Source organism: Saccostrea echinata, unplaced genomic scaffold (assembly GCF_033153115.1).
Source record: "Saccostrea echinata isolate AGI-Se365-2 ecotype Australia unplaced genomic scaffold, CSIRO_AGI_Sech_v1 ptg000064l, whole genome shotgun sequence".
In the NCBI taxonomy this organism is placed as follows: domain Eukaryota; kingdom Metazoa; phylum Mollusca; class Bivalvia; order Ostreida; family Ostreidae; genus Saccostrea; species Saccostrea echinata.
The window spans coordinates 491,735-508,053 of NW_026889813.1; the positions used below are offsets into that span (position 1 = coordinate 491,735).

Genomic DNA, 16,319 nt, shown 5'->3' on the forward strand with positions numbered 1-16,319 from the left:
AAGCACAGTATGTCAATTAACCCTTATATCACACATAAAATACTGAGGAGTAGTTTGTCAACCCTTACTTTACACATAAAATGCTGAGGAGTCCAGTATGTCAACCCTTATATTACAAAAAATACACACACAAAAAATACTGAGATATACATTATGTCAACCCTTACATCACACACTGAGGACTACAGTATGTCAACCCTTTTATCGACATAAAATATTTAGGAGTACAGTGTATCAACCTTTACATTACACATATCAAAATATTGAGGAGTACAGTTTGTCAACCCTTAGATAACACAATAGTCATACAAGAGGCCCAAGGGCCTTGAATAGCTCTTCAGATAAATTGTATAACCTAGCTATCACTCCTTTTTGAAGCCTCTAAGTATCCTATTTATTTAGACACTCCAAAAGTAGGTCATCATGACCTATATTTTGGTTAAAATACTCTGAGAACCCAAGATGCATCAACTGACAAAGTTTGATGATTTGAAGCCCCTTATTATTTTAAATATTCAGATACAGCCATGAGATTCCAAAAGTAGGTCACAGTGACCTACTTTTTTGTAAACATACTCCAAGGCCCCAAAATGCCTCAACTGACAAAGTTTGATGATTTTAAGTCTCTTATTGTTTGAAATATTTAGATATTGCCTTGAAATTCTGAAAGTAAGTCACTTTGACCTATATTTAAGTTTACACATTCTGAGGACTCAAACAGTGATTTTTCTACACTTTTTAAAAAGGGGCCTGGGCCTTTACAATTGGGAAAAATTATCGACATTTGTGTCAAATTGGGAAAAATTAATAAGATTGAAATTAACCTTAATTGACAGGTAAAATAAAATAAATAAAATACGTCTTGTAAATGCACAAAATAATCAGCTGTTCTTCACTATTATTGACCGAGAACAATAGTGTTCTATTTTAGATAAGTCCTACATAAAAAAAATTTAATATAACAAAAACAAGAACGGTTTTATTTTGGGAAAAAAGCAAATGAAATTGGGAAAAAATCGGTAATTTTTGATAGGGGAAAGGGCCGATATTCGGACCTAAAATGGGTGTAGGAAAATCACTGTAACACATCAACTGACAAAGTTTGATGATTCTAAGCCAATTAGTACCTGAAATATTCAAATATAGCAATAAAATTTCAATTTCACCATGACCTACTTTTCAGTTGACGTACTTTGCGAACTCAAGATGCAACAACTGACAAAGGTTAATTTTAAGCCAATTAGTAATTTGAATATTTAAATATAGTCACAAAATTTCAAAAGTTTAATGATTCTTAGTCCATTAGTACCTGGAATATTTAAATAGAGCAAGAAAATTTTAAAAAGTAGGTAATGGTGACCTACTTTTCAGTTGACATACTCCAAAGACTCAAGATGCTTCAACTGACAAAGTTTAATGATTCTAAGCCAAATAGTAGCTTCAATATTTAAATAAAACCATAAATTCCAAAAGTAGGTCACAATGACCTACTTTTCTGTTGACATACTCCAAGGACTCAAGATTTTGATCATTCAAATATCAATACAATCATAAAATTAATGAATGATGCTGAGTTTCATAAATTTGTTACAGGTACAACTGGTACTTCAATCTTAGTTTGTCTTGGTTAGTTATTACATTGTCTCTACTAACCTGCACTACATGAAGTCTGTACTTTAATCTTAGTTTGTCTATGTCTTGGTTGGTTATGTGTCCATACTTTCTGTAGCTATCATCTATCAAATTAGCTACATCAACACTTGGCTAGAAAAACAAAAATATTAATGGTATTTGAAAATTATGTTTATATAGCTACATCAAAAGATGTCTTTAAGATATGTAAAATGAACAGGTGTAACATTACACATGTTTCTGAAAAGATTAAATCTTAAACATTTAGAATTATTACACAGTTGAATGAATACTAAAAACAAACTAGAATTACTATAAGGAAACTCAACAAAAATATGCACCCCCCACTACAGTTTTTTTTTTCTAAAGTGCCCAAGTGCATTTTTCTCAAAGAGACCTTGAACTTGCCCAAATGACTTTAGGTCAAGGTCATGATTTACCTTTAGGATGAAAGTAATTTTGTGTAAAGTTTGAACTTTCAATATTCTTCCATGGGGAATTATGGACCAGACACAATTTTTTTCTAACAGTGATATTAGCCCCACTTTATATATGACTTGCAATTGCTTGAAAACAATAATTATGAAAAGAATGCTCTAAATAAACTTTTTAAAATGTAGGTCATATTCAAGAACTGAAACATTTCATTGGTAATAGTATCCCCCAATGAAATTTAAGGATTACATCTGGGATGTTTCCTGATAATTGTCACTAAACGATTTTTTTACCTCCTTCTTTTCAGACAGACTCCCACACATGGAGCTAGTGTGAGCAATATGAGGCATTGTGGAATCTTTATTTGTGATGTTCTCTAAGTAAGAACTCAGTATGGTCATCGCTTCCCCTTCCTCTCTGGCCTCCAATAACTCCTCCTGCTTATTGTCCAGGATTGTCAAGGCTACTTGAAAGATGACCTAAATAAAACAAGAGACCTTTAGGCCTTAATGGTCACCTGAATGTCACATGACAAGCTTTCCTGAGCCAATTTATTATTTTCTTGCCTTCTCCTTTGTAAAACTTTAATATATTCCCTTTTGGTCTAAATGGCATATGACAAATTGTATTAAATTGAATTTATGAAGGGGGTCTAAAACATTTCAGGATGTCATGATGAGTTATAAAAAAATATCTACTCAAGGAACCAATTATATTCATATTCCATTCATTTGAGTCTGTCTGTTTTAATATCTACCTATGATAGATAAAATCATGTGGGCAACATGTAAATTTTACTTTCTATGTAGTTCATGACCCACAGATTAAAACCCCCACAATATATACAGACAAGTCATCACTCTTGGTCTATGTGAGTGATTTCAGATAACCCTACAAGGCAGCACTAGCTGCAAGGTCAATATTGAATGTCTGCAGTTCACTGTACTGCAAAATCCCAGTGCCTACATACAAATGGTCATTTTCTCACAAGGTCTTTTCTATTTGTTCACAATCGTACATTTAGTGACACAATTGACAAGCTCTTTCGTGCACAAGATTTATAATCAAATACACAATGCCTTGTTTGATGTTATTCCTTTTGTGTTGTATTGTTAACGTTTCTTTGTCCCAGATGGATTTTAATGATGTTATTGAAGAGGAAATAAGGAAACAAATATCTCCTCTTTGGGCGAAATATTCTGATATGGAAGCCAAAAATTTGGAAAACCAGAAAACTATAGGTGAACTGCAAAAGCAAATTCTTGACCTAAAACAGGAGAATGATTTAAAGACTTCTGAACTTTACAAGACCAGTCAGTGGCTCCATCAGCTGATGACAACAACCTGGGAAGGAAATGAGTCATCTCTAGACATCTGCCGTTATATAACCCATCAATGTCCTTCCAAACCCAGACAAGGTACAACATATAATTTATTTAAATTGTCACTGTTTTCAGGCCCTTAGGAAACAATTTCAGTTTGGGGAGCACAACCAAATATTTCAGTTTGGGTGGACATTAGTAAGGAACAATTCTTTGACAAGGACTCTTCTTTTTTTTAAATTTTTATCCTGAAAAAATCCAGTTGAGGTTTGATGGTATTCATCTTTGAATTTGACCTTCATTGTCATGTTATCAGTCTCCAGGTAACTGTGAAATAGAACTGACAATAAATGTTTTTCAAAAAAAAAAAGTGATAAAGACAGATAGAGAAAAAAATTGAGCATTTAATTGTTAGTCAGTTTCCTCAAATTGTGACACCACTAAGTACACATCTCATGAAACATTTATATATGATACTGATCCACTTCATTTTTGGACAAGTATGTGTAATCAAAACATTGCAAAACATTAAAGAGTAAATTAAGGAAATATTTCATTGCAACAAGATTTTCTGAGTGCAAAGTCTTTACCAAAAAATTTGTTTCTTCCAAATGACCTTGACTTTGTGTAAATGACACACATTATCAGACCCCTTCTTGGATAAAAGCTTTGACACTTAATTCTCTATTGCAAAAGCAATTAGCTTTTCTACATTTAAATTTCACATATTCGTTGTTAGTAACCTAGCTTGCAGGATCTTGTCCCAATGACTCTAGGTAAGATTTTGAAGACATCCCCTGGTCATGAGAAGTTTCCGATCAAATAAAGTATGAGTTTAATTTCCATCATCTCTCTATTATAAAGAAAAATGCTGCATTTGTCATTAAAAGATATTAAATCATTTCTCTAGCATTGTAAACAATAAACTTGGTTAGTTTAGAGACACCTCCCTCACTCCCCCACTTCAGGAACAGTTTCCTATGGAAAGTTGGAAACATCAGAATGGTTTTGCTTCAACCATGTCCTAACTTGAATTTCTAGTGAAATATTGTAGTCACAGCTTCAAATATTACCATAATGTATGAATGCTTTATTTCAGAAGGCTTTGTAACAAACAATTTTTAAATAACATCCTGTTTCATTCGTAAGGCAATCAAAGTTTCTTAATACAGTGTCCTACATTCATGTTTTTACAGATAGACAGACAAGCCACTATGTTGCCTTCAGTGCCTACATTGACAACCTGGGTGGAAATAATCATGTGGGGAACACGCTTCTATACAACAATGTTCTTGGTAACTATGGAAACGCCTATAACAGCAGTAGTGGAATTTTTACAGCACCAACAGACGGTATCTATGCCTTTCTCTGGGTCACTGCTGTTCGACATGACAGCTGGTGCAGTACCAGGATGTTAAAAAATGGCTTCATCTTAAGTATGACTTCCTCTAATGCCAAGGCAACTGGTTCCAATTCTATTGAGAGTGGTTCAGGAACCGGTTTTCTCATAACATACATGAACCACGGTGACACTGCCTTTGTGGAAATGAACAATCCCCATAGTGAAACATGTAATATTGTCAGCAATGCCAAGGCACTAACCACCTTCTCTGGGTGGCAGATTACTAGAATTTGACTTCTTATGCTGTCACACATCTATACCTCTACTCAATAAACTACCTGAGCATTGAGACATATATATATATATATATATAAGAATCAGTTCCTTTTGTTCAGTATGTCAAAATAGTGAAACATCTCCTTTTCTTACAGTGACTAGTTTAATAATCCCATCTTTGTAACATCTCCAACAACCCCTGACATAATGCATGTTCACTGAGTAGCTGTAGACCTGGTTCAAAATACTGAGACCTCTAAAACTATTGAACCCATACAGTGACCAAGATATTATAAGCCATATTTTAACCATGGGTTCCCTGTTTCACAGTGAAATATTGAAAGGGGCCAGGTTCAAATATCATATCTTTATGTGATACATGCATATATACTGACTTTCTAAGGCTAATGAGGCTTTATGATGACTATAAGATTCATTGAACCCCCCTCAAATACTACTAGTTCAAATTTAGGTGGGTGGATCGAACTTAAGGGTGCAACGATAAACCGTGTGACGGTATATCACGGTATATTTTTCCACGGTTCAATTCACGATACGCTAAACTGATATCGCGGTTCGGTTCAATCGGTCCAGAATTATCCGTTTTGTCCGTTTTATTTCCTTCTTTACTATTTCAAAATGGCTTCCGCCCAAAACGTGAGGTCGCCGATAACGCATTTATGGCAGTTTAACTCATCTCCAGCATCTTACAGACCTCAGAATTAACACGGAGAAGGACTTAATGTGATTATAAGTTACAGATATTAAGACAAATGATAAACCCTTTAGATCTTTAAAGGTATTCTTTGGTAATACACGATATTCCATCACGTGTGTATTTCGATGAAAATTCGCTGTCTTGTTGACTAAAACGTATTAACACAAGAAATATGACAACTGGTTTTCTACGTAAATAAAAGGAATAAAAGAATGAATGTCTTCCTTTTTCATTCCAATTTAAAAGGAAGATTATTAGGAGAGGTCCCCGTAGTTCCCTGTAAATGTTCATCATTGGTTTAGAATGTTGTCACAACTCAAAGATCTACCTAACAATCCAATTCAAGTTAACAAAATGTTATTTTAATTATTATTAAAAAATATGAATATTTTGTATAACCCTGTCAAGTTTTAAAAAATATGATGACAAACTTGAAAGACTTTTAACCTTGTCATGTATCGTGATACGTATCGTATCGTGAACTGGAGTGCGGGACGGTTCGCTCCGAAAGACCATTCGCGCTGAGACGTTTCGCCCCTAGACGCGGTTCGCGCCGAAGATCAATTAATTAATTATGCGGTAATGATCACTTGTTAACAGCAATTATTAACTTCTTAATAACTTTTGTACTGTGTTATATTAATCCAATCCATTGGTTCAATCAATATGCTAAAGACGTGACACTCTGAAGATCTGATTGAGATAATTTTGCCCGTATGGGGGAAATATTAATAGATGATGCATACCAAAATAAACTTGTAGAATAAAAACTGAGAATCTATCTCTATATCAAGCTGTGTAACACCCCCCACCCCCCGCCCATAACCATATTAGAATTAAAGAAAAAAAGAAATTGTCAGACGTGATTTTTTTATGAACTCCTGTTGAGAAATATATTTTTGGTAAGTACTTATATAGCATTACTCAAAATCACAAAGAAAATTGGAGTCAGTGTGCGTCCTATACAGCAACGGTAAAATGAACTTGACACCGGCCGTCTCATAATTTAATTCTCCTCTTCATCTTGACATGGAGAGTCTCCAAATTATAGTTATAACACCTTAATTACAAAACTGAATCTGAATAAACATAATTATATCTGCACATGGGTAATTATACATTTGATTATGGTACAAGCCTATTTTCAACAATTTAAACATGAAATTTTTTTTAGTAACTTTAGAACATTTTTTTAAGAAAGTCAATATTAACCTTATATATAAATATTTATCTTAAAACATCGTAATACATCGTTATGTAGATTAAATTCGGCGCGAAACCATGGAAACGTCTTGGCGCGAAAGGTCTTGAGGGGCGAATGGTCTTGGCGCGAACCGTCAATGGGGGCGAAACGTCCCCTTACCGTGAACTGAATACCGTGATATGTATCGTATCGTGAGGTTAGTGTATCGTTGCACCCCTAATCGAACTATTATAAACTCAACCTTTAATTATTGCTTGAGGAGCTTCTAGCTTCCTAAGGTCCAAGACATTTATGTCAAAAATTACTGAACCCCTAAATTATTACTTATTAATGATTTGTAACAGTGTGGTGTGTGTGCGTTTGTGTATTTCGGGAAGGGGGGGGGGGCGGTGTCAAGATATTATAGCTCAAAATATAAAGTACTACTGGGCTACTGGCACAAAAGAGATCAGAATTATATAAGGTCATCCCAATTCAGATGTAATGTGTGCAGTTTCAAGAATTTTAAATGATATTTCTTATGTTTTGCAACCTCTCAATCACAACTCAGCAATAAAGTCTAGGGGTTTTAGCATTTTATAACTTTAATATCATGTTGTTAACCTCCAGTTATTGGCCATTAAACTTGACAGAATCCAATATTTCCCATCTAAAATATCTTTAATAACCCTCTTCTACCTCAGTTATGCAATAAAATTTGAAGCAGATTCAAATTTTATGGCCAACATATCTCGATATTTCTTTTGAATTCATTGAAGGGGTTCAATATTGTGTTCATATTATTTTTAACATCCTCCGGCCATTATGCAGTAAATGTAAGAAGTTAAATATTCAGCAATAATAATATTCAGAAGCCCCAGGCTAGTGTTTTGTATAAAATTTTAAAAAGTATTTCATAAAACTAAAAATTTTGTACAACCAATCATATCTACATACCCTGGCTCCATCATAGAAAAAACAATCCATTATGCAAACTGCACAGTTAAATGGCATCACACTAAAAAAAAAAGAATAAAAAAATGAGTGAAATATTGGTCATCAATCAGTACAAACAAATAATATCTACCAGTACTTATCCATCAACTCTTATAGTATTTAAGAGGGAAAATATATCAACATTTGTTAACAATGTCATATACCACCAATCGGATTTTTAATCAACATAATTAAGTTTTGTCTTTTTGAAGAAAGAATACATAAATGGAAAGTTTGACTAAACATAAATGTTGACGAAATTAATGACTGACAAAATCATCAAAGTTTCCACTCATTAACTTTCTCATCCCCAAAAAAGTGCAATATTAAATGCTAGCTACTAATCACCATGTCGTAATTTACACATTATCAAAAATATCCAAGATGCATCCCTGTAGCGGGTATGACAGGAGTACTCCTTAAATTATGTAACTATGTCTTTGACCATTGATCTTTGACCCTTAAAGTTGAAAAGCCTCTTTTTGGTGGCAATTTTGCATCTCGTTCTGAAGCAAGTATGTGACTGAGAGATTACAGTCACATAAATGTTACTTTCCGAATTGTGAATTCCATCCTGAAATCAATAGATTTTATCCTCTGACTACCATGCATCTCTAGATCTGTAGCTAAAATGAGACCGCAGGACCAAACAGTATTCTTTATCTTGTGTCACAACATTATATGGACCGACACATATATACACATATGGGGCATTTCACTTGTTGTTTAGAGATAAAAAAAAAAACTAACTCTTACGGAATAAGTATAATCTGATAAAGTTATAATAATCTTACAAGGATGGAGTATATTATACACAGTACCTGAGGAATATAGTAAGGAACCAGGACAAGGAGATCATACTGAGGAGACCAAGGACCTCCAACTTCTGATGCAGGGCTGGGAGGTTCTCATTAATGAGGTCCTCAAAAACATCTACAAAATATAGACAATCATTTATGATCGGTCCTCAAAAACATCAACAAAATATAGACAATCATAACTGAGGTCCTCAAACACATCATTCTACAAAATAGAGAAAATCAATAATGAGGTCCTCAAAAACATCTACAAAATATAAACAATCAAAAATGAGGTCCTAAAAAACATCTATAAAATATAGACAATCAATAAAGAGGTCCTCAAAACTTTTACAATAATAAACAAGGTTCTCAAAACATCTGCAATTATAAAAGCAATCATGATTGAATCCTCAGAAACATCTCCAAATATATAGAAATCATTAATGAGGTCCTCAAAACATCTGCAATTATATAGAAAATCATGAATGAATCCTTAGAAACATCTCCAAATATATAGACAATCATTAATGAGGTCCTCAAAACATCTGCAATTATATAGACAGTCATGAATGAATCCTCAGAAACATTTCCAAATACCTGTATATAGCCAATCATAAATGAGGTCGACCTCAAAACATCTGCAATTATATAGAAATCATGAATGAGGTCCTCAAAAACATCTCCAAATTAATTCAGACAATTAAAATCTAACTTCATCTTTCAGTTATGCTAAAAATTTATGGCATGTCAAAAGTCACATGATTGGGTGGGTTTTTTTTTCTTATCAACCTAGAATGCAAAATCATCAACACAATACATGTCATATAAACATAAACTAACAAGACTCAGATTTAAACCACGGGACATATATTGCTGTGTAACAGTCCTTATATGGCTTTGGCCCAGATGTACATGTATGACCTTGACCTTCAGTCTGGTCAAATATAAAGCCTCTATATTTAATTTAGATCAAATATTGTGGACAAGATTAATGTTCTGGAGAGATAATGAGACAGATCAGAAAACATAAATTTAAAACAATAAACCCCTTCTAACATATATTACATCTGAGGTGGGAAAAAAATGAATATTCTAAAATTATTAAAAAGGTTTTATTCTATTTATTATATACAGGTGCACTGTATATACCTGATAATTTAATTTTCATTTCATCGTATCTTATTTTGATGACATATGTCAAAATTAAATGTTAATACTTTTATTTATTAAAAAAATAAAATTCAAATCATAGGCCAAACAAAAACTCAACCAATTGAGTCATCTTTTTCTGATAAATAAAAACAAGATATTTATCAAGAGGTCTTTGGTAACGATGCTCACCTGGGTCACCTTGGCCCTGTGTTCTTCAGAAAATTTTAAAAAGATTTTGTTCTCTCTATCCCCCCCCCCCCCAAAAAAAAATTGACACCATATAACAGCCCCATGCAGTCTAGGCTAAAGGGTATGATTTAACTGAACTTGAATCCATATAACATTGGGATGTTTCAATACAAAAATGGCTAAGATGGCTTTCATGGAGAAGATTTTTTTTAAAGATTTTATTCTGTGAACATGCATTATGTAAAATTAATCGATTCCCCATTTTAACCCACCCTAATATCCAAGGGACTGTTATTTGAAGAACAAGAGGCCCAAGGGCCTTAACGGTCACCTGAGTATAATACAACAATTTAGAAGTTAAATAAACTGACAGATGACACATTGTTGCCCTAAAGCAAGAGAAGTAGGAAGATCAGGATCAACAAAATAATTAGTCTAGTATTCAGTATCAACTCATAAATTAAGTTCTAATCTGTCCCCCACTTAACACTATCACCATGCAGACTATTAACAAACTATTAGTGCTTCTGTACTATTTTTAAACCCATATTAAGGCCTCTAGCATTGACCTCTCTTATGGTCTTTGAAGAACTTTAAATAAGATAAGTTACTTTTGTCTCATTTTTATTTATCTATTACTTATAGGTCTACCTGATTATTAAAACTAAGACAGTACTTTTTGAATTATACGATAAACATTCTTGCATAATTATCTTATTCTATTTACCTTTCAAATACATTATTTACAGTGATTAATTATCAAAGGTGAATGGAAAAGGGGAATAGCTTCTCTCAGTAGAATACAAGTTAATAGAGCCCTGCAAAGGACCAGAATGCTTAGACGAATGGTCCAGATGTTTAAAAATCTGGTAGAAATACGCTTACTCATATCATTTAAACTTTTACTCAGTTTGCTTCCGATATGCCCAGAAACAGAGAAGAATTTCACAGGTACAATGCATTTTCACTACAGATTCAACAAAGCCTTACCCTAACACCAGAGCCCAAGACCAAGGGTCAAGAAATTTACAAATTTGGAAGAGTTACCCTCATCATCATAACTATGGACTTCAAAGAATTAACACTTTTCCACTATATTATCAAAAGCCCCCCCCCCCCCCCCCCCCATTATGCTAGAACCCCTGACCCTAGGACCACAAGATTTAAAAATTCTGTTCAAAGTACCCATTTTCATCATAGCTAAGCAATTTATTTATCAGCTCAACACTAAGGAGCAGACAGGATTAATTAATGATTAATTAATAGAATTAATGCTTTTTCACTATACAATCAATAGAGCCCCCCCCCCCTCAAGAACCCCAAAAACTGAGGCCATGTATTTAAAAATTTTGGAAGAGGCATCCTTGTCTATCATAATCATGCACTTAGTTTGTTTAAATAATCTCCAGTAGCAGAGAAGAAGATTTTCAAAGAATCAATGCATTTTCACTATATAATCAATAGAGCCCCACCCTAACACCAGAACCCTGACCCTGGGGCCATGAAATTCACAATTTTTGAAAAGGCATCCTTATGCATCATAACCATGCACTTAGTTTGTTTAAATGATACCCAGGAGCAGAGAAGAAGATTTTCAAAGAATTAAAGCATTTTCACTATATAATCAATAGAGCCCCACCCTAACACCAGAACCCCTGACCCAGGGGCCATGACTTTCACAATTCTGGAAGAGGCCCACCTCCTCATCATAACTATGTACTTAGTTTATCACCTTAATGCCCAGGAGCAGAGAAGAAGATTTTCAAAGAATTAATGCATTTTCACTATATAGTTGATAGAGCCCCGCCCTAACACCAGAACCCCTGACCCTGGGGCCATGAAATTCACAATTTTGGAATAGGTACTCTTGCTCATCATAACTATGTACTTAGTTAGTTTATTAAATATCCAGAAGCAGAGAAGAAGATTTTCAAAGAATTAATGCATTTTCACTATATAATCAATAGAGCCCCACCCTAACACCAGAACCCCTGACCCTGGGGCCATGAATTTCACAATTTTGAAAAGGCACTTTTGCTCATCATAACTATGTACTTAGTTACTTTATTTAATACTCAGGAGCAAAGAAGAAGATTTTCAAAGAATTAATGCTTTTTCACTATATAATCTATAGAGCCCCACCCTAACACCAGAACCCCTGACCCTGGGGCCATGAATTTCACAATTTTGGAAGAGGCACTCTTGCTCATCATAACTATGTACTTAGTTCCTTTATTTAATACCCAGGAGCAGAGAAGAAGATTTTCAAAGAATTAATGCATTTTCACTATATAATCAATAGAGCCCCACCCTAACACCAGAACCCCTGACCCTGGGGCCATGAATTTCACAATTTTGGAAGAAGCACTCTTGCTCATCATAACTATGTACTTAGTAACTTTATTTAATACCCAGGAGCAAAGAAGAAGATTTTCAAAGAAATAATGCACTTTCACTATATGATCTATATAGCCCCACCCTGGGGCCAGAACCCCTGACCCTGGGGCCATGAATTTCACAATTTTGGTAGAGGGCTCAATGCTTATTACAATGATGCCAACAGTTTGACTGCTTGATGTCCAGGAGTAAAGAAGAAGATTTTTAAAGATTGCATTATTTTTGGTGGTTTTAGCCCCACCCCTCAGGCCCCGGGGGGGGGGGGGGGGGGGGGGGTGGAAGGGACCATGAAATTCTTAATTTTTGTTCCCCTTCACCCATAGATGCTATATACCAAATTTGGTTGAAATTGGTTGAACGGTTCTAGAGAAGAAGTTAAAAATGTTCAAAAGTAAACGCACGACGGACGACGACGGACAAAAACAGATAGCAATAGGTCACCTGAGTGACTCAGGTGACCTAAAAAAATGAAGCCACACAACTTAGGTATGTTTAATCAAATGATTTAGTGTGGCCCTGCTACTTTTTAATGATTTTTTTTTTTAATTTCCTAGCCTTTTTAATCCTGATTTCTGTGCTCCCATGCAAGCAAATTGTTCAGATAAATGATGCATCCAGATTACTGAAACAAACTTTTCATTTTAGTACATTTATATGTAAATGTTAATGTGGTTCCCAACAAATTCATCTGGAATGTGAGATGTCCAGATTATTGGCATCCAGATTAAAAAGGCTCCCCTGTATTCCAGTTGTAAAACTCTGATCCTCTATTGTATGTAGCCCAACCCTATTCCCATGGGCCATGATTTGAAATCTGCACTTAAGCTATGAATGCTTGCATATTTTAATAATTAAGACTAATAATCATGGCACTGTTGTTCTTTAATAGAAGAGGATCTTTAGCTTTTTCCCTGTACATTTTTATATATAGAACCTTGAATTCCTATTGTTGGCTCACCCAACCTCCTGAGGCCATGACTTGAAGAAACTTAAATCGAACACTTAACCAGGATCCTTGCATATTAATATGACTAATCTGCTGTTCTTAAGAGAAGATATTAAAAGGTACATGTATTTTCCCATGTTAAAATATGTTCTCTTATTGTGGCCCCACCCTAACCCCTAGGGGCCATGATTATTTTGATAAACTTTAATTTATTCTACTTGAAGATGCTTGGCATTAATATGTTTATTAATGGCCCTAATTTTCTTGAAAACAACATTTTTAAAGATTTTTTTCCCTTTAATTCCATATAAATCTTTGATTTTTTTCCCCAGGCACCATGATTTGAAGAAACTTGAATCTGCATCCCCCGAGATGTTTGCATTTTAAATATGACTTATCATGGCCTTGCTTTTCTCAAGAAAAAAAATTGTAATGGCTTTTTTTACCCTTTACATTCAGATGTAAAACTTTGATCCTGGATTCATTAAGGGGTATACACTAAATTTGAAAACATAATTAATAGTCCACAGGACTAGTGACTTTGAATTCCTATTGGCTCTCTTAATGAATTAGTTATCCAACAACTAAATAAAATGCATACCTTCCTTGTACTGAAAATATGAGTAAGGCAGCTAATTCTGCAGAAGAACTTAAAATAAACTCACAATTTAGCAACAGATGGACAGACAAATAGTTTGAAACTTTGATCAGATATGCTTACTTCAGCTTCTGGCTCAGCTGAGCTAAAAAAAATGACAAAGTACAAAGATTGTACTGTTAATTTAACTTTCGCTTCTGAATCATTTGTCCTTTAGGTAGGGGACATTCATAAAATTAAACGTAATAAAGATTTTTTAAATACCGGTATATAAAATAATAAATTATTAACAAATCACATTAATTTTTATAAAAAAAAGTCTTTGCCAATAAAGTAATATATCTGTAAATTCTCTTTATCTAGAGAGAGGTCAAGAAAAAAAATTACAGCAAAGTACATTAGTTGTATTTAAAAGAACTGCAGTTTTCCTTAACTACTTTTTAAGAAGATTCTTGAAAGGTTTTTTCCCCTCTTGCCATGAAAAATTCTGATCCCATATTGTGGCCTCTACCTAGCTCCATGGGGACATGTTTAAACAAAACTTTATTGAATCCCAACACAACATGGGGATTCTTCATTATCGATGAAATATAGCTATATGTGGCTGTGCTAGTCTGGAGAATTTGTTTTCCCTGTATACATGCATTGTGTAAAATTTGATCCCCAATTTAAGCCCAAACCTAACCCATGCAGGGTCCATAATTTGAGTATAACTTGAATCCACATAACTTTGCAATGGTTGCATATTTAGGATTAAGTGTGGTTCTGCACCTACTCTTGAAAAGATTTTTTTTAATTTCAATAAATGAGATGCTTGCATATTAATACTTGACTTTTCATTGTGGTTCTTGAGAGGGTTTAAAATGATTTTTTCTATAAATTCCCACGTAAAATTTTATTCCCTTTTGTGGTCCCACCCCTAACTATGAGGGCACTGATTCAAATGATCTTGAATAGATCTGCACTACCTGAGAATGTTTGCATATTGATATGATTAATCATGTCTTGGTTTCGGCTATCTGTGTCAAGCATGACCTCCTGATTCTCCTCTTACATGACTTTTAGAGCTGCATTTTCCCATCCTTACAGAATCTTACATGGTTTAAAAGATTTTTAATGAGGGTCATGATGACATCACCAGACCAAGTAAAATAACAAATACACAAATGAAATAGACAATTACTCCTCACACTTCCATTTACAAATTTAAATATCTTTTTATTATCCTTTTTTCATTTTGTCTGAGTGATCTAATTCAAGCATTGGCCACACCTATTGAATGTATTACTTAAGAGATGAATTTAATTTTCGAGAATTTATGAGGACATGCGCTTTAATGCTTCATGATAAATATGCCGGTGTGAAGCGTTGTAGTCATGTACCTCATGAATTCTCAAAAATTTAATTCATATCTTATATTTACATTATTTTTCTGATGACTTGCCACATATTTTTGTCATTCAACGATCATTTTTAGACAAAAAAGTTTGCACTATTTTTTGATTTCATTTACATCACAATGGAAATATTCTTACTCAACCCATAGTAGTTCATGAGAACGTAAACTTTTTCTAATATGCAAAGAATCTTAAAGAAAAATATTTGGAAATGTAAATACTGTCTCATAATTAAGAAGATACAAGTTAAACCATGGATTTTACTTTATATACATGCTTAATGTGCATGTTTAACCATGGATTTTACTTTATATACATGCTTAATGTACATGTTTAACCATGGATTTTACTTTATATACATGCTTAATGTACATGTTTAACCATGGATTTTACTTTATATACATGCTTAATGTACATGTTTAACCATGGATTTTACTTTATATACATGCTTAATGTGCATGTTTAACCATGGATTTTACTTTATATACATGCTTACTGTGCATGTTTAACTATGATTTTACATATAAATACATGGTTAGACAGGTACATATATTACTTACATCTTTTCTTTGTGCAAAATGAAAATAATTCTGATACTTTGTTGCTATTCAATAACAAGAATGGATAAAGAAATAAAAGAGAGCATAAAAAATCTCTTACGCTGGTCAATCAACGCCCCCACCACCTTAGTGTTGTAATAGTCGGGTAACAGTCTCTCACAAATGGATGTCAATAACCAGAACGCCTCCTCCTCGCTAACATACAACAGTAATACACTGGTGACGATATTCATTGCCTGGCAGTAACCTAAAAATAACATTGGTCATTATATAATTATTCATTGCCCAGCAAAAGCTTCCCCCCCCCCCCCCCCCCAAAAAAAAATAAAAACAAAAGAACAAGAGAATCATAGGCCTTAACATTCATATTCAAGCA

The 16,319-nt window shown here is 33.9% G+C and overlaps 3 protein-coding genes across 4 annotated transcripts in view; 1 reads left to right on the plus strand and 2 right to left on the minus strand.

Annotated features, from left to right (window-relative positions):
* LOC133175864 (TBC1 domain family member 9-like) overlaps positions 1 to 16,319 on the minus strand; it is a 66,982-nt gene that overhangs the window by 23,277 nt on the left and 27,386 nt on the right. For both annotated transcript variants that reach the window (XM_061311005.1, XM_061311004.1), the window contains 5 exons: positions 16,044 to 16,190; positions 8,726 to 8,837; positions 7,866 to 7,926; positions 2,361 to 2,546; positions 1,654 to 1,764 (listed from right to left, as the gene is read on the minus strand). In XM_061311005.1, the coding sequence (XP_061166989.1) occupies positions 1,654 to 1,764; positions 2,361 to 2,546; positions 7,866 to 7,926; positions 8,726 to 8,837; positions 16,044 to 16,190 (617 nt within the window). The remainder of the gene's footprint in view (positions 1 to 1,653; positions 1,765 to 2,360; positions 2,547 to 7,865; positions 7,927 to 8,725; positions 8,838 to 16,043; positions 16,191 to 16,319) is intronic.
* The window catches only part of LOC133175867 (uncharacterized), a 169,173-nt gene that overhangs the window by 14,601 nt on the left and 138,253 nt on the right, over positions 1 to 16,319 (minus strand). The window lies entirely within an intron of this gene.
* On the plus strand, positions 3,167 to 5,067 carry LOC133175896 (uncharacterized). The gene is made up of 2 exons (XM_061311032.1): positions 3,167 to 3,485; positions 4,586 to 5,067. Exons 1-2 carry the CDS (start codon positions 3,200 to 3,202, stop codon positions 5,023 to 5,025), a joined length of 726 nt encoding a protein of 241 aa, XP_061167016.1. The 5' UTR covers positions 3,167 to 3,199; the 3' UTR covers positions 5,026 to 5,067.